The sequence below is a fragment of the Salmo trutta genome, chromosome 32 (assembly GCF_901001165.1).
Source record: "Salmo trutta chromosome 32, fSalTru1.1, whole genome shotgun sequence".
Lineage (NCBI taxonomy): Eukaryota > Metazoa > Chordata > Actinopteri > Salmoniformes > Salmonidae > Salmo > Salmo trutta.
The window spans coordinates 5,007,645-5,026,582 of record NC_042988.1 but is presented as its reverse complement, the minus strand read 5'-3'; the positions used below and the strand labels follow the sequence as shown (position 1 = coordinate 5,026,582).

The window sequence follows — 18,938 nt, the reverse complement described above, 5'->3', positions numbered from 1 at the left end:
GACGTGTTAACATTGAGTCGGACCTGAGTGAATTTGTTATGTAGAGTGGGGAACGGAGGCTACAGAATTCTGTGTTTTGTGGGAGGTGGTTGTGAACACTTGTTACATTTCTCCTAGACATAAATGTGATTTCACTGGCTTTTTATACACACACCCCCCCCCCCCCCCCCAAGCACATTGTATTCAAACATGCCATATGTCACGCCAAAAGGTGACAAATAGTCTAAATCTTAGCAATGATGCATGAAATTCTCCAGGTAGATCCAAAATGGAAGTCGCTTTGGACACCGTAGAAGGCATGACCGAAATATGGTGACGGGGGCATTTGGAAGGTCCCATCAGCAAAGTTATCCCGTATAGACACACCAAGCTTTCTAAAGTATAGGCCAATCTATTTTCAGAGAATTTATCCTAGTAAAAGACAAGTAAAATAAGACCATTTGGAGCCTGCACACAGACCCGTGGACAGGTGCACACTTTCACATGCAGTCATTGCGGAGTGGAAAGCAGGAGGAGGAGGTGGTGGTGGTTGAACTCAGGTATATAAGAAAACAATGACCTTTTCACTTTAATAAATGATTATTTAGTCTCAAACCATTGTTCATTCACGCGTCTTTGACTGTCTGTGTTTGTGCCTTGTCTTGGGCAGATGAGAGAGAAGTGGGTGTGGCTGTGACCGTGTTGAATGCGGATCAATCTGGTGTCGTGATTGGCTCAAGCTGGTGTAAACAAAACATTTTATACTGTTTTGTCATATTGACGCAGTAAGCGCTGTCTCACTGCAGTATCAGGTCTCCAAACCCTGGTCCATAAATGTCCAATTTCAATGGTTAAACAGGCATTCATTCTGAATTTAAGGGTTATGGTTTGACCAATCAGATCAGATCTTTTGCCACTAATTTGGCAAAAGATCAGAATTGGTCTGCCTGTGCTAATTGAAAAGCTTGCGTACATAAATCATAGTCTTGTGATTTCAGTCTACTGACAGGGTGACGAAAAAGAAGAAACCTGCACACTGCTCTTGCTAGTATCACTGCTCTTTATTAAGCTTTACTTATCGGCCTCAAGGCCTTCGTCAGAGGTGACAAGGCCTTGAGGCCGATATGTAAAGCTTTATAAATAAAGAGCAGTGTGCTAGTTTCTTCTTTTTTTCTCATCTTATTCAATTGTTACCATGCACCTCCAACAAAGATGGCTCAGATGTGCAAGTGCCTTTTGAATTTTGAGTCTACTGACCGGGAACGAAGGATTGGTTTTCACCTAAGTGATCATGAGAGGCCGGGGGTTCGGGATCAGGGAATCTGCTTCATTTGACATGCTATTAGTGTCATTTATTTAGGCATTGTGGAGTCCCATTTTTGAGACCAAGGTGTCTTTTCCAAGGGAGCCCTGCATGACAAGCAATTACACAATCAAGGCAGCATAGGAAATACGCAAAGAAAATGCAAAGCATCAAAATATTGAAAGAAATGTAATAATTCAGAGGCACAAATGATGAAGTAAGTGAAGCCTGGGCTGGGATTCTGGGAATAGCTTCACTCACGGTGGATGGCAGATGCGCTCCTCTGGTCGCTCAATATTGGTAGCCTATTTACAGACAGATTCGAGTCTTTTCAGCCATAACCATTTGATTTCAAAACTGTTTTGAAATATAAGGCCAATGTGGCGCTGCGGCTGTCAGGAAACAGCAGCTAAAAATCAGCAATTTGATATTAAGCACGCTGCTACGCTTGTGATTAAAGCAATTCACAACTATTTTTTTTAAAGAAGATATTGATCCTCTGTGGCTACATTATCCTCTCTGGTGTAGTATTTTGAATTATTTTATTTATTTAGGCCTATGTACAAACAGGACTCATTTTTTAAATTTTGGCTAGTTTAATCATTTGATTTTGGCAATTTACCAGTTGATGCTGGAGCACGTTCAGCACTCCTACTTCCAACGGCTATGGTCATATTCCTAACGAAGGTCGATACTGTTTCACAAAATGGTCGATACTGTTTCAAAAATCGAGGTAGCCTAATAGAATGACTTTTCAAATAAGAGTTCTCATTTTGGTTTTCCCTTAGAAAAAGGTTTTGATAGTGAATGTGACCATATGTTGTCAGGTTATAGATTCAGTACCCCTCAATTTGTTTAACTTAGCTTATTTTCAAGCTTTATTTCAAGAGTTTTAGAAATGACAAGGTGATATAGAGAAGGGAGGGGGTTGGAAGGGACAACTCGGGGTTGAACCCAAGTCTCCGGCGTGCGTTGTGTTACTGCTACACCATATTTGCCACTTAACTGGGCTTTGATACGTGCAAGATGGCCGACGAATCATAACGTTTGGACAGAATCTCTTCATATGGTATTATTGCTTGAGACATGCATCTATTATAACTATGCAAGTTGATGCACAGTAGAGGTTTTTCATCTTTTTTTCCTCTTTTTTTCCCCCTTTCCATTTTGATGGCCGCTTGTTGACACTTTTTCTCTTATAAAACCGCGATTTTTACCTCAAGTGAAAGCACCGGGTGCTTCTGTAAACTGGTCATCTCTGTATACCCGTCGCAAGACCCACTGGTTGCTGCTTATTTTTTGTGTTTCTGGGAGAGTGTGTGTCTCACTCCCCCCGAAACACAACCTCATGCAGTAATCATCAGGGTTTCACAGCCTAGGTCCTACAAGTATTAAAGTTATATAAACGTTACTGTTCTTAACCCATGTGGCTATAATGTGCCAAGGTTCTTAGTCCAAAACATTTTTTCAGGGATTTTGTCAGACTAAAATGTAAAAAAAAAAAAAAAAAAAAAAGTATATAATTGAATTATTCAAGCATTGTACTACTACGACACAAACACACAAGACAATTCAGGAAATGTGATTGCAGTCACCAGCTGCACAAGCCAGTGTTCTGTTCACGTTGCATATGTTCTATTGATGGATGGCGTTGTGTTATGTCCGATATGTGTTGGGCTGACTGGTCCAAACAATCAACCAGCGCAGTTGGGTTTTGAGATTTGTGTTCATTGTTTTAAAATAACATATTTGTGTGGTAGTTGTGGCTAGTCTATTCACAGTATATTTATCTAATAAAGAGTATGTATTTATCTGTCTTGGTACAGGTTCTGTTTTGAACTTGAACCTGAGTAAGTACAGCACTGTGAACTCCCTGAGTTTGCTTTAGATTTGTTGTGGAGGAGATGATGTCATAAAGGCAGTCTTCCTCTCCACCAATCATCAGCCTGTCTTTCCCACCTCGCAAACAGAGCTGCTCTCTCGGCTCCTCTCCGCGTCAGACAGATTGCAAACATCTCTGAGTTCACAGAGTAACGCAAACACACACACCCACACAGGCTGACAGACTCACTCAGACATCCATTACAGATTTTTCTGCTCAGGAGAGGAGAATGCTTGCAGCACCACAAAGACACGAAAATAGAGCGCACACACACTTTCACTATCACATACTCACTCTCATCAAATTGCATTACATTAAAAAAAGGACACTACTTAGTGCTCAAACCCACACTTAGAATCCTTGCAGATACTGTATATGAGACTGGTAGTTAAAATGAAACCAGTGTTTGAGTAAAGTGAAGTGTCCATGGCATCAATACAGTGTTTGAGCACGTGCCTGGGCACAGGTTAATTCAAGCACGAGTTCCTTCACTCTGCAAGTCTAAATACCGCCCAACCCCCTCTGCACACACTCATGCAAAACAGTGTTACATAAGCAGTAGCGGTGCGTGGGTAAAATCGCTGCGGAAGCCGAGCCATATGTGTTGTGATAATTGTGTTTGCTCTCTAACCTGTTAATTCATATGCCTTGTCATTGTGATATATACCGTAGGCCTAAAGGCCGAGACGATAAGAAGACACGGTGGCGGAATTAATTCAACCACACATTCTTATTTACAATGACGGCCTACCAAAAGGCGAAAGGCCTCCTACCGGGACGGGGGCCTGGGATTAGAAATAAAAATACATTCAATAAAAATATAGGACAAAACACACATCACGACAAGAGAGACAACACAACACTACATAAAGAGAGACCTAAGACGACAACACAGGATGGCAGCAACACATGACAACAACATGGTAGCGACACAACATGGCGGCAGCACAACATGGTAGCAGCATAAAACAGGGTACACACATTTGCTGGGCGTGGACAACAGCACAAAGGGCAAGAAGGTAGAGACAACAATACATCACGTGAAGCAGCCACAACTGTCAGTAAGAGTGTCCATGATTGAGTCTTTGAATGAAGAGATTGAGATAAAACTGTCCAGATTGAGTGTTTTTTTTTTTTTTACAGCTCATTCCAGTCGCTAACTGCAGCGAACTGAAAAGATGAGCGAATCAGGGATGTGTGTGCTTTGGGGACCATTAACAGAATGTGACTGGCAGAACGGGTGTTGTATGTGGAGGATGAGGGCTGCAGTAGATATCTCAGATAGGGGGGAGTGAGGCCTAAGAGGGTTTTATAAATAAGCAACAACCAGTGGGTCTTGCGACGGGTATACAGAGATGACCAGTTTAGAGAAGAGTATAGAGTGCAGTGATGTGTCCTATAAGGAGCATTGGTGGCAAATCTGATGGCCGAATGGTAAAGAACATCTAGCCGCTCAAGAGCACCCTAACCTGCCGATCTATAAATTATGTCTCCATAATCTAGCATGGGTAGGATGGTCATCTGAGTCAGGGTTAGTTTGGCAGCTGCGATGAAAGAGGAGGGATTACAATAGAGGAAACCACGTCTAGATTTAACTTTAGCCTGCAGCTTTGATATGTGCTGAGAGAAGGACAGTGTACCGTCTAGCCATACTCCCAAGTATTTGTATGAGGTGACTACCTCAAGCTCTAAACCCTCAGAGGTAGTAATCACACCGGTGGGGAGAGGGACATTCTTCTTACCAAACCACATGACCTTTGTTTTGGAGGTGTTCAGAACAAGGTTAAGGGCAGAGAAAGCTTGTTGGACACTAAAAGGTTTGTTTTAGAGCGTTTAACACAAAATCCGGGGAGGGGCCAGTTGAGTAGTAGACTGTATCATATGCATATAAATGATGCGAGAGCTTCCTACTGCCTGAGCTATGTTGATGTAAATGGTTTTTTGGGGGTTTTTTTCACGTTTTCAAACAGTTATTTACATTTTCCAATGGGGTGATACATTTGGGTGAGGTTTTTTTTCTCGCCTGTGTAGCCTCGCTTCACTGCCTAAAATTAAATAATCTAGTGTTCAGCGAAATAACACAATGTCAAATACAGGTAGCCTAGTCAAATAATTAACATCAATCACATTAACCGTTACTCTCTCGCGGGAAATTCCACTAATGGTCCTTATGTAGCTGCTGCTCATTTTGTTTGCTCGAAAAAGGATAAATGGTTAAAAAAAAGGCTTGCGTCCATAGAGACATACCAGCTCTACTGGTAGTACTGCTACTACCAGAAATACTACACCTGCACCTATCGACAACACAAGTTGTTCTGCTTCCACAAGCACATCGAAAGCTAGCATCAGTAGTTCTACATTTGTTGTTCGCCCAGCTAGCATGGACACTGACAGTTGTGAATCTGATGCAGCCGAAGAGCTACTGCCCCCTTACCCAGGAAAGCACCTAACAGACAGGGACATTGGACCATCAGAGAGGCACAAATATGATGAGAACTACATTGATTTGGGGTTCACTTATATTGGGAGTAGTGCCTTTCCTCAGCCACACTGTGTTATATGTGCAAAAGTACTATCTCATAACTCGATGAAACCTTCACTCTTGCGCAGACATTTAAAAACAAAACATGCCAATTTGAAAAATAAACCACAGGAATTTTTGGAGCGAGAATGAATGACTTTTGAGTAGTAAGACACGTATAAAAGCAACAGATACCATTAATAAGAAGGGGCTAGAAGCATCTTATATGGTGAGCTACCGAGTGGCTAGAACAGGCAAGCCCCATACTATGAGGACTTAATTCTTCCTGTGGATATGGCTGGAACAATGCTGGGGGAAAAGGCCAAAAACAGGATACAGACAATGCCTTCATCACTGTTTCATGACGCATCAGTGACATGGCAGGAGATGTTTTGAAACAATTAGTGCTTCACATCCAAGCCAGTGAATTCTATGCATTACAGCTGGATGAGTCAACAGACGTGGCGGGCCCGGCACAGCTCCTGGTATATGTCCGTTACGTTTATGGGGGGTCAATTAAGGAAGACATCCTCTTCTGCAAACCACTGGAAACCAGGACAACAGGAGAGGATATTTTTAAAGTACTGGACAGCTTTGTGACATCAAATGGACTTTGGTGGTCAAGATGTGTTGGTATCTGTACTGATGGTGTAAAAGCCATGACAGGGAGACATAGTGGAGTGGTAACGTGCGTGCAAGCAGTTGCTCCCGACGCCACTTGGGTACACTGCAGCATCCACCGAGAGGCTCTTGCTGCCAAAGGAATGCCTGACAGCTTGAAAGTTGTTTTGGACACTACAGTGAAAATGGTTAACTTTGTTGAAGCAAGGCCCCTGAACTCTTGTGTATTTTCTGCACTATGCAATGATATGGGCAGCGACCATGTAACGCTTTTACAACGTACAGAAGTGCGCTGGTTATCAAGGTGCAAAGTATTGACAGGTTTTTTTTAATTGAGAGACGAGCTTAAAGTTTTCTTTACTGACCATAATTTTCACTTGTCTGACCGCTTGCATGATGACGAGTTTCTCACACGACTGGCCTGTCTGGGAGATGTTTTTTCTTGCCTGAAGGATCAGAATCTCGGATTACAGGGACTCTCCGCGGGACAAAATTGAGTCTATGATTAAGAAGTTGGAGCTCTTCTCTGTCTGCATAACAAGGACAACACACAGGTCTTTCCATCATTGTATGATTTTTTTTTTTGTGCAAATGAACTCAAGCTTACGGACAATGTCAAATGTGATATAGCGAAGCACCTGAGTGAGTTGGGTGCCCAATTACGCTGGTACTTTTCCGAAACGGATGACACAAACAACTGGATTCGTTATCCATTTCATGCCCTGTCTCCAGTTCACTTACCGATATCTGAAGAAAGAGAGCCTCACAGAAATTGCAACAAGTGGTTCTGTGAAAATTGAATTTAAATCAGAAGCCACTGCCAGATTTCTGGATTGGGCTGCGCTCAGAGTATTCTGCCTTGGCAAATCAATCTGTTAAGACACTGATGCCCTTTACAACCACAGACCTATGTAAGAGTGGATTCTCAACCCTCACTAGCATGAAAACTAAATACAGGCACAGACCGTGTGGAAAATTATTTAAGACTGAGACTCTCTCCAATACAACCCAACTTTGCAGAGTTACAGTTGAAGTCGGAAGTTTACGTACACCTAAGCCAAATACATTTAAACTCAGTTTTTCACAGTTCCTGACATTTAATTCTAGTAAAAAAATCCCTGTCTTAGGTCAGTGAGGATCACCACTTTATTTTAAGAATGTGAAATGTCAGAATAATATCGATGGTCGATGGTATCAAAAGCAGCACTAAGATCTAGGAGCACGAGGACAGATGCAGAACCTCGGTCTGATGTCATTAAAAGGTCATTTACCACCTTCACATGTGCAGTCTCAATGCTATGATGGGGTCTAAAATCAGACTGAAGTGTTTCGTATACATTGTTTGTCTTCAGGAAGGCAGTGAGCTGCTGCGCAACAGCTTTTAAAAAAAAAATGAGAGGAATTTTAGAAAAATTAAAATATCTCATTTACATAATTATTCTCTCCCCTGAGTCAACACTTTGTAGAAGCACCTTTGACAGTGATTACAACTGTGAGTCTTTCTGGGTAAGTCTCTAAGAGCTTTCCACACCTGGATTGTGCAACATCTGTCCATAATTTTTTTTAATCCTTCAAGCTCTGTCAAATTGGTTGTCTAGCAACGATCAATAACCATTTTCAGGTCTTGACGTAGATTTAAGTCAAAACTCAACTTGGCCACTCAGGAGCATTCACTGTCTTCTTGGTAAGCAAGTCCAGTGTAGATTTGACGAATATGTAGCGAGGGCCAGCCGACTAGAGCATACAGGTCGCAGTGATGGGTGGTATAAGGGGCTTTGGTGACAAAACGGATGGCACTGTGATAAACTGCATCCAGTTTGCTGAGTAGAATATTGGAAGCTATTTTGTAGATGACATCGCCGAAGTCGAGGATCGGTAGGAAAGTCAGTTTTACTAGGGTAAGTTTGGCGGCGTGAGTGAAGGAGGCTTTGTTGCGAAATAGAAAGCCGATTCTAGATTTGATTTTGGATTGGAGATGTTTAATATGAGTCTGGAAGGAGAGTTTACGGTCTAGTCAGACACCAAGGTATTTGTAGTTGTCCACATATTCTAAGTCAGAACCATCCAGGGTAGTGATGCCAGGCGGGCGGGCGGGCAGCGAACGGTTTATACATGGCTAGGACATCAGGATTGGCGGAGTGTGCTAAAGCAGTGAATAAAGCAAATTTAGACAGGAGGCTTCTGATGTTAACATTCATGAACCCAAGGCTTTTACGGTTGCAGAAGTCAACAAATGACAGTGCCTGGGTTAACCTCTACATCACCAGAGGACCAGAGTAGGATGAGACTACGGCTAAAGGCTATAAGAACTGGTCATCTAGTGCGCTGGGAACAGACAATAAAAGGAGCAGATTTCTGGGTGTGGTAGGATAGATTCAGGGCATAGTGTACAGAGAAGGGTATGGTAGGGTGTGAGTACAGTGGGGGTAAACCTAGGCATTGAGTGACGATGAGAGAGGTTGCATCTCTGGAGGCACCGGTTAAGCTGGTTGTGGTCTCTGCATGTGTGGGGGGTGGGACAAAGGAGCTTTCTGACGCATGTTAAGCATGACTAGGGGCTCCGCAGTAAAATAAAACAATGAGAGCTGCCCTAAACAACAGTATACAAGGCATATTGACATTAGAGAAAGGCATAAAGCAATCACAGGTGTTGATTGGGAGAGCTAAGACAACAACGGGTGAGACAACAATGGGTAAACAGCTAGGACAATAACAACGGGTATATGGCGATCAATGGGCAGAGAGGGTCAGTTAGCTACACACAGGGCCTGAGTTTGAGGCTGGGGCAGACAAACAAAATGAAGTACCATGTTAATGGACAGTCCAGCAGGCATCGGCTGTGTAGCCGAGTGATCATAGGGTCCAATGAGCAGCACTAGATGAAACAGGGAACCGTTCTGTAGTCGATTACTACGTTGAGCGAGCGGGAGACACAACGTTCAGGGAGCTAGCAGGCCGGGGTTTGCAGATGGATCATCACCAAACATCCACGACGCATCGGCCGAGTTGCGTCAGCAGACCAGTCGTGATGGATCAGCGGGGCTCCGTGTCGACAAGGGTCCAGGCCAATTGGCAAGAGAAGTGTTGTAGTTGGTGTACTTCGTTTGCTAGCCAGGAGATGGGCATATTTCAAGGCTAACTGGAGCATGCTTCTGGACAAGGGCGTTAGCAACAATAGCTCCTCGGTAGCAACTAGCTAGCTGTGAAGATCCGGTGTAATGGTCCAGAGCTTGTGGCAGGAATCCGGTGATGTAGTGGAACAAAGCAGGGCTGGTATCGCGCTGTGCAGACTGGCAGGTATTATCAGGGCTTTCCAGGCTAAAGCGGCAGGAGTCCGAGCTAAGGGTAAAGACCGCTAGCAGAGGCTAACAATGACTACATAGCTAGTAGCTAATTAGCTGGCCAGCTTCTGATGGAGGTTCCCGTTATAAAGTCTAAAAAAATTGCTGATCCATACCACATTGGGTGAGACGGGTTGCAGGAATGTATAATTATTTTGAAAATGGAAAAAAGAGATTGAAATGTATACAAATAAATGAAAAAGACAATATATATACACGGGACGAAAACAAACGTCTTACTGCTGCGCCATCTTGGATTTACCTGCCTGTGCTTTGTATTCAAGTTAATTGCTTTGCCACATTTTTTGCAGTATTACTTTAGTGCTTTGTTGCAAGCGTGATGCATATTTTGGAATATTTTTTCTCTGTACAGGCTTGCTTCCTTTTCACTCTGTCAATTAGGTTAGTATTGTGGAGGAACTACAATGTTGTTGATGCATCCTCAGTATTCTCCTATCAGACACATTAAACTCTAACTGTTTTACCATTGGCCTCATGGTGAAATCCCTGAGCAGTTTCCTTTCTCTCCGGCAACTGAGTTAGGAAGGACGCCTATATCTTTCTAGTGACTGGGTGTATTAATACACCATCAAAAGTGTAATTAATAACTTCACCATGCTCAAAGGGATATTATTCAATGTCTTTTTTTTTACCCATCTACCAATACGTGACCTTATTTGCATTGGAAAATCTCTCTGGTCTTTTTGGTTGAATCTGTGTGAAATTCACTGCTCAACCGAGAGATATTACAGATAATTGTATGTGTGGGTTACAGAGATGAAGTACTCATTCAAAAATCATGTTAAACACTTTTATTGCACACCGAGTGAGTCTATGCATTTTATTATGTGACTTGTTAAGCAAACTTTTACTCCTGAACTTATTTAGGCTTGCCATAACAAAGGGGTTGAATACTTATTGACTCAAGACATTTCAGCTTTTCATTTTGTATTCATTTGTAAAAATTATTAAAATCATAATTCCACTTTGATATTATGGGTTATTGTGTGAAGGCTAGTGACCAAAAATCTCAATTTAATCTATTTTAAATTCAGGCTCTAACACAAAATATGGAAAATGTCAAGGGGTGTGAATATTTTCTGAAGTCACAGGTACATGACATTACTGTAAAGAAATGTGCAGTGGTATAAAGTTGTACAGGGATGTGTTATTAGTTGTGCCATTACCAGTGGTGATTTTAGCATGTAAATTTTGGCGGGGCAAACTAAATAAAAAATGTTTTAGATGCATGCCAGCAAAGCCGCAACACTAAACAATACATTGAATGGACTATAACGGTGACAAACAATGTGCACAAACTGTTGGGGCCTACAAAAAGCTGTCCCAATAGCAGATCTTTCTTTTCAGCACCATGGAGTGAATCCTTTCCACTGCTACACCTGGCTATCAGCGGAACCTTGACTGGCAGCGAAACAGTTCATTCAGCCTCATTTACTGCCTAAACATAGCTGATATGGCTGACTTGCTTGAACAAATGTGGTTTCTATGGACAATTGAGATGTACAAACTACGGCATAAGGCGACGGCGAGCAGATACAGTAAGAGGCAATCCGTCATTTCGATTAAGACATTAATGAGCGAGCTAGGACGGATGTAATCACTAACTATTTGTTCAGCACTTTTGAAATGAACAGGATGAAATGTACAGGATAAATAAAGGGGGCAAATAAGCAGACAATTAAAACTTTTACAATATTGGATGATTACATTTCTTTAAAACAGGCTATAGGCTACATGTGCACCACCAACAGCTGACAGCTTCCTACACAACATACACTTAGTATTCATGGGCAAATGTTGTCATCAAACTTTGTCATCAAAGTCTGGTATTCTCTGGTTTTATGGTGCTTTCAAGACAACTGGGTACTGGGGGGGGGGGGGGTCGGATCATGACCTCCGTGATCTTCAGGTCGGAGCTCTAGAAAGAGGACTGAGTTCCCGAGTTAGATGCCCGTTAAAAACGTATTTTCCCAGTCGGAGTTTGTTTTTTTGCAGAGTTCCCAGTTCTCTCAAACTCACTGAAGTCCCAGTTCCGAGTTTCCAGTTGTTTTGAACACGGCAGAAGTCATGCTCGATTGACAGCATGGCCAATGTTGAAAGCTTGGAAAAGGGACCCTTAAACCCCGACTTGGACCACACATCCACTCCACTGAATAGCAGGCTAGTGATTGCTTTGCAATGTTTGCAGTTTGCCACTGATTCCTTTCAAAGCACTCATTGTTGAATTTGTAATTTCCAACTTGTTGTGTAATGCGTATGTCCGATGATCACCGATACACTTTATCATTTCTCTTCATATGACAAGGATTGAAAAGGATTTGCCAGTAGATTGTCGACTTGATTCATGATGATAACTGATTGTCTAGCTTGCTAGCTAAGATTTTGAAAGTATGACGTTGACATGATCAGTACAATCAAAGCTCGGGTAGATATAACATGATTTGACGTAATTTTATCTGTGGCCAATGGCCTTGAGCCTTCTTGGATAGGCACTTCTAATGTAACTCGATGGCAGCACCCAAGGGCCTTGAATTTCTGAGCTCTCCCCGTAGATTTTGCGGTGACGTAGTGTCCCCATGAGTGTAGTGTCCCCATGAGTGACAGAACACTGAGCCAATGACGGCGCAAGTAGAGAACATTACCAACCCCTACGCTCTGTATTTTCTGGCTGCCCCACCACCACAGAAAGCACTGGGCTAGGCTGAAACACCTGCATTTTGGAGCTAACTAACTCAAGAAAGCAAAAAAGAGAATGTTTGTAAGCGTCTTTATTAACTGCAATACATCAATATTTTTTATTATTTTTTTACATTGTTTGCAAACTTGATATGTGGCACATATTAATGCCAAAACAACATGCAAAACAGGCAAAATTTGTATTTTTTGCTAAACTGGTGGGGCTCAAAACAAGTGGATCTCTGCGTTCTGAGCAAAGCTCAATCATAGAAACGTTAGCTGTGAAAACTCCTGAAAAAGGTTAGCAGTGAGATGCTGTACTCTGAGTCCCGTCTACAGCTTCAGCTACAGTGCGTACATAAGATCCTATGGGCAGAACGATGATTATAGGTCCATGACCTATTATTGTGTAACACATTTAGTCCCCTTAAGGCAATGTTCCATTGAGGTGCCTTGAATTATTTTGGGGCGGGGCTGTTTTTGTTCCCTATTCCACAACCAACGTATCTCCAATCAAGCTGGTAATTGAACAGGTTATTGAAAACTTTTTTTTCTCTTCGCGTGTCTCCATTCTGTCTTCATGTTGCTGACCAGGTGGGATTTATATCCATCCTTATGTATTACCATATAATAACAACATAAGCGTCTGTGTGTGTTCACATCCACACAGATTGATTCTATTTGGGTGAACAGTCTATTCAAGGTGGAGGGAGGGGTGTATGGTAGATTCAGGTAGAGAGCATGCATGCCCTCAAATTATTGACATTTTGCCTTATAGTTTAGTTAGGGAATTAGTGTGTCAGCCTATTTTTAAACTCATTTTTCTCTCTGTTCCATCGTAGACTATCTTTATATGATATGATAATATTTAATCCATCTAATCAGTTTTGTTTCCGTATGGCTTTTGTCAACAAATGTTTCATAAAAAAAAATCAGGATGATAAAAGCAAACAAAACCATTTAAGTTATTTTCACAACATAGGCTACAGTAGTCCTATTGGCTGTCAGAAGTAACTACTGTACACTGAGTGTACAAAACATTAGGACCACCTTCCTAATATTGAGTTGCACCACCGTTTGCCCTCAGAACAGCTATCAATTCGTTGGGGCATGGGCAAGGTGTCGAAAGTGTTCCACAGGGATGCTGACCCATGTTGATTCCAATGCTTCCCACAGTTGTCAAGTTGGCTGGATGTCCTTTGGGTGGTGGACCATTCTTGATACACACAGGAAACCATTAAGCGTGAAAAACCCAGCAGCGTTGCAGTTCTTGACACACAAACCGGTGCGCCTGGCACCTTCTACCATACCCCGTTCAAAGGTACTTCAATCTTTTTTGTCTTGCCCATTCACCCTCTGAATGGCACACACACACACAATCAATGTCTCAAGGCTTGAAAATCCTTCTTTCACCTGTCTCCTCCCCTTCGTCTACACTGATTTGAAGTGGATTTAACCAGTGACATCAATAAGGGATCATCGCTTTCATCTGGATTAACCTGGTCAGTCTGTCATGGAAAGAGCAGGTGTTCTTAATGTTTTGTACAATCAGTGTAATATGACTTAGGCCAGTGGATTCACTTAGGCTATACTCTGTTTTAATATCATAATACTGCTACCACCTATTTAGCTTCAGATAAGTGTTGCCAAGACCAACGTTGATCAAATAGCCTTATACCTCTCTATAAAGTTTAGAATGAACATTTCATTGACACATTGAACTCAAGCAACTGAAACTCCTGCGTTTCCAACATATCTCCTGGGGAACACCTCGACGACATGGTGTATCGGCATGCTGTAGAAACCGTCACCGTTGGCACACAGATCATTGAGCTTCATAGTCTGACATGTCAACTTGCGCTGGCGCGGTAGGCTGCTTGGTTGCGCTCTGATTTTGCTTCATCCTCTTCTTGACTAGAGCAGAGCTGTCAAATAGGGCGAGCAGGTGTCGGTTTACAGAGCGGCCGGGAGGGGAGTCAGGTTTTCACACGGCTGTTGCATACCTCTCTCTCTCTCTCTCTCTCTCTCTCTCTATATATATATATATATATATATATATATAAAATCCTCTCTCTCATCATATACCTACAGTATGTTACCGTACAGTAATAACAATGTATATGAGGACACATGGAGTGCCCGCAGAGAGTTTGAACCCGGGTTTCACATTTTAAAGTGATCTACAGCTCTGGTTGGACTGCAAGTAATCATGTTTTATAATGCAATAAAGATTTTATTTGGTATTTAGTGAAACAGTACATTGTGTATAGTATAAGGGAAGTTCTATAAGTGACTTGAGAAATTATATTCTAAAGTGTAAATGTTATGATGGTCAACAGCCCTCTGTATCTACTAAGAATGACTTGGAGGGATGCTTTGTGTTATCTATATAAATCATTGAATATGATTATTCAATGATTATAAGTGCCAATATTAGGTTGCATATTGTTGATGAAATGCATTACAGAACACAAACAATAACAAAACCTTAAGTTGTATATTACATTGGTAAAATGGGGTTCAGATGACAGGTTGAATACAATATATAGTCTATGAATAGTCCAAATGTAATGTAGATGGCAGCATTAGTCATGTCACAAAATCAAACTCGACAAACAATCCCCTGAATTCTCCTTCAAATGGCTACCCCCCCCCCCCCCCTTTTTGACTCTGTATCAGTTTGAAAATGGAACAATCCACAACCAAAATGCCTGCCATTTTCTCCTAACATGTTTCTGGTCGCATTTTGGTAGCCCGGCAACGAAGGACCTTGAGGAAACTGTCGATTTTGTGGGAGTCCCTGCGGAAGCAGGACATGAGGAAGTGGAAGTTGATGAGGCGGGAGGTCTTGTCATTGCCGAGGTCTCCACCCTTGAAGGGGATTGAAGAAATGTACTGGGAGGAGGGGCCCATCTATATAGAAAGAGAGACACTTTTTTTTTAAAGCAGAAGATCGTGCCAAAAGGTTGTCACCTTGAACACAGTGTTCAATTGTTGAACTCAACCCACCCGTACATATACAGTTTGGTATGCTTCACATAAAAACACACACACACACACAGATACACAGTGTCTGTCACCCACCTTGTTGACCATTATGTCCAGTCCATCTCCCAGGCTCTTGGAGTAGTCCTGCAGTTCCCTGATCTTACTGCTGATGTCGCCATTGGAAGGGTGTGGCAGAGTGGGCGCCTCCGAGGAGAGCAGCAGCAGGGGATCGTTCCAGGCCAGGAGGAGGGAGCGAGCCAGGGAGATCAGCTCATTCTCCTGAGGAACACAATGGGTAAAGTCATGAAGGAAAGATGGATCCTGCACACTGTAGAATGCTCCTGCAGTTTTACTGAGTGCAACGCTCCAACACAAAGGTCTTAATCAAGCTTGACGGAGGGGAGTAGGGACTGGGCATTGGGGGTTTAGTCAAGGAAGGCCTTGTGCAGGTTGTTAAATGCTTTTTTAGAACGGAGTGAATACTAACATAAATACACCACAGGGAGGAGACAAACCTAGAGAGAGAGGAGAGGAAGGGTACATCTGAGTTAGGGGGCTTCCTCTCCTTGTCTCCTTTCCTTCATCTCCGCGACTCCACTAATCTAAGACTGCTGGATGCATATTGCTCCCAGCTCTCCAATCCTCTCAGATCTGTGCCTAGGTGCTAGAGGTTGTTGCAGGACAGGGCTGTAGATTGGATCAATGAAGTACTCAAGCAGGCAGATTGGGAAAAGAGAGCAGAGGGAGAGATAACTAATAGAGAGATGATAGAGATGAGTGAGGAGAGCACAGGGCTTTACTGACCGATACTTTGAGTGCTTGCTCCTTGTCCTTGGGTGTCTGGAGTGAGGAGGTGTGACACATAGACGGGCGTGGCATCATCACTCTTCCCATTGGTGGGAAGTGAGAGTCCTGAGAGAGAGAGAGAGAGAGAGAGAGAGAAGTGGAACAGCACAAAAGTGGTTATAAAGTTAACTCAAGTTGAACATACTCTGACACAATACTCTGAACATAATTTAACGAACGATACATACTTCTTGAACACAAGCAGACTAGGTATACACACAGATACACATACGCACACAGACCCAAATACACGTGCATGGTTGTCCATGGTTATTAACCTTCTCACAACTTTCTGGGAATGGTGCAGGATAGTTGTTTGGCTTCTCGGCACATTTAATTAAGGAACTTGACAAAAAAATACATTATTTTCTTGGTATTTCATTACTTTAACAGAACGTTTCCTAAAAGTTCAAACATGGTTACATTTAATTTTCATTTTTGAAATGTTCTATCGTTCTTAAACTGGTTTGGCATTGAGAATATTCTCAAATCGTTCAGAGAACGTTAATTTCAGTTCTTCAGCGTAACGTTTCCTACAGGTTTCCACATGGGTCTATTTAAAATCCTGTTCAGGTGTGTTGGGTGTGCGTACTAATTGGCCACACCTGATCTTAATGAGTGCTTGTTTCCTTTAGAAATGGGTTCTGTTTGAATAGACTAAAATTAACAGCTTTGTATGCGTAAAAAAAAAAGTCATATTATCTCCATCCTGGTGGTGCAGTGGACAAATTCTACAGATAGAGGATGGAAGATTATAGGTTTGAACTGCGCTGATGCCTTGTCACATTAAAAAAAAGTTGCATGATGAATGCCAAAGGAAATGCATTTCCATGTGCCCCATCTGTGAATGGAGCTCAAAAAAGTTTACCCAAAATAATCTGAAAGTGTTATTGAAATATTCAGTGACAGTTTTAAGGAAGTTATTCAGAATCCTCCAAATAACCTATCATTTTAGTTCTCAGAGCGTTAATAAAACCTCCCAGGAAAACTTTCAAGGAACCAGAGTAAAATGTTCTCAGAACGTCCCTGCAACCTAAAGATAAATGTTCCCAGAAAAGGCAACATTTTCACTTCTGTTCTCAGAACATTTAAAAAGCGTTCAGTTTTACCGGTCAGGAAACGTATGACTTCGTTCCCACAACCAATGTGAAACCAAAAACATACATTCCCACAACTTCCAAGGAACCAAAGGTGCTAGCTGGGAATGTTGTTACTGACCAGGTCCTTGGTGAGGGAAGTGCTGAGTGAGTGAAGCTTGTCTGATCGCTGGGAAGCTCTCTCCATTAGGTCACTAAGGCCAATGGCATGACAGGACACAACTAGACACAGAACTAGAGGTGAGAGAGAGAGAGAGAGAGGTTTGACTTTAGTCAACTTGCCTCCATCAAAAACTCACACACAGACTAAACACACACATTTCATCTCACCTGCTAAGTGGAGTTTGGTACCCTGGGATCGGCGAGCCATCTTTCCTTCTTTTCTGTTCTCGCCTTGTCTTCTTAACCTTCCTCTCCTGCTTTTTGGCTGTCGTTCCTTCTCGCCCCCCTTATATAATGCCCTTGTCTTTTTCATTTGTGAATGCATACGTCTGGTGACTGTGCATATTGTTCAGAACTAGTTCTCTCCTGATCACTAATGAGAAACATTGTTTTGGGGGGGGGGGTCTGTCCCTTAGGCATGTACTCATCAATACTCATGGTATTTTTTAAGTTGAGATAGTGAGGTGGACAAAAGCTATTGGAAAAAAGAGAGGGGGCCTGGGGGGGTGGTTGAAGGGCAATTAGATTCCATTTAATGAGTTTTGGATGGAATCATTGATTCGTCCTACAAGGTGGAATCTACAGTATTTGTGTAACTTGAAGATACAGTACACGATGGAAGTTTAGTTACTAATCGTTTCTGTCAAAACTTCTGTACAGCCTCTTTAACTGTCATGTGTTACTCCCAGATTTGAGAGAACACCACATCTTGTCTTTTTCCCGTTGTTAGCTGTTTAGTTGATAGTGTTGTTAGCTGTTTACTTGGTAGTGTTGTTAGCTGTTTATTTGGTAGTGTTGTTAGCTGTTTACTTGATAGTGTTGTTAGCTGTTTACTTGATAGTGTTGTTAGCTGTTTACTTGATAGTGTTGTTAGCTGTTTATTTGATAGTGTTGTTAGCTGTTTACTTGATAGTGTTGTTAGCTGTTTATTTGGTAGTGTTGTTAGCTGTTTATTTGATAGTGTTGTTAGCTGTTTACTTGGTAGTGTTGTTAGCTGTTTATTTGATAGTGTTGTTAGCTGTTTATTTGATAGTGTTGTTAGCTGTTTACTTGATAGTGTTGTTAGCTGTTTACTTGATAGTGTTGTTAGCTGTTTTCTTGATAGTGTTGTTAGCTGTTTATTTGGTAGTGTTGTTAGCTGTTTATTTGATAGTGTTGTTAGCTGTTTACTTGGTAGTGTTGTTAGCTGTTTATTTGATAGTGTTGTTAGCTGTTTATTTGATAGTGTTGTTAGCTGTTTACTTGATAGTGTTGTTAGCTGTTTACTTGATAGTGTTGTTAGCTGTTTATTTGGTAGTGTTGTTAGCTGTTTACTTGATAGTGTTGTTAGCTGTTTACTTGATAGTGTTGTTAGCTGTTTATTTGATAAGTTTGTTAGCTGTTTATTTGATAGTGTTGTTAGCTGTTTATTTGGTAGTGTTGTTAGTGGAGTATTTGATAGTGTTGTTAGCTGTTTATTTGGTAGTGTTGTTAGTGGAGTATTTGATAGTGTTGTTAGCTG

The 18,938-nt window shown here is 41.9% G+C and overlaps 1 protein-coding gene across 1 annotated transcript; it reads right to left on the bottom strand.

Annotated features, from left to right (window-relative positions):
• Nucleotides 1–14,729: 14,729 nt before the first annotated feature.
• prl (prolactin) lies at nt 14,730–17,714 on the bottom strand. The gene is made up of 5 exons (XM_029727195.1): nt 17,606–17,714; nt 17,397–17,509; nt 16,137–16,244; nt 15,429–15,611; nt 14,730–15,257 (listed from the first exon to the last, which is right to left on the bottom strand). The coding sequence occupies exons 1-5, from the start codon at nt 17,643–17,645 to the stop codon at nt 15,069–15,071; spliced, it is 633 nt and encodes a 210-aa protein (XP_029583055.1). The 5' UTR covers nt 17,646–17,714; the 3' UTR covers nt 14,730–15,068.
• Nucleotides 17,715–18,938: the final 1,224 nt, after the last annotated feature.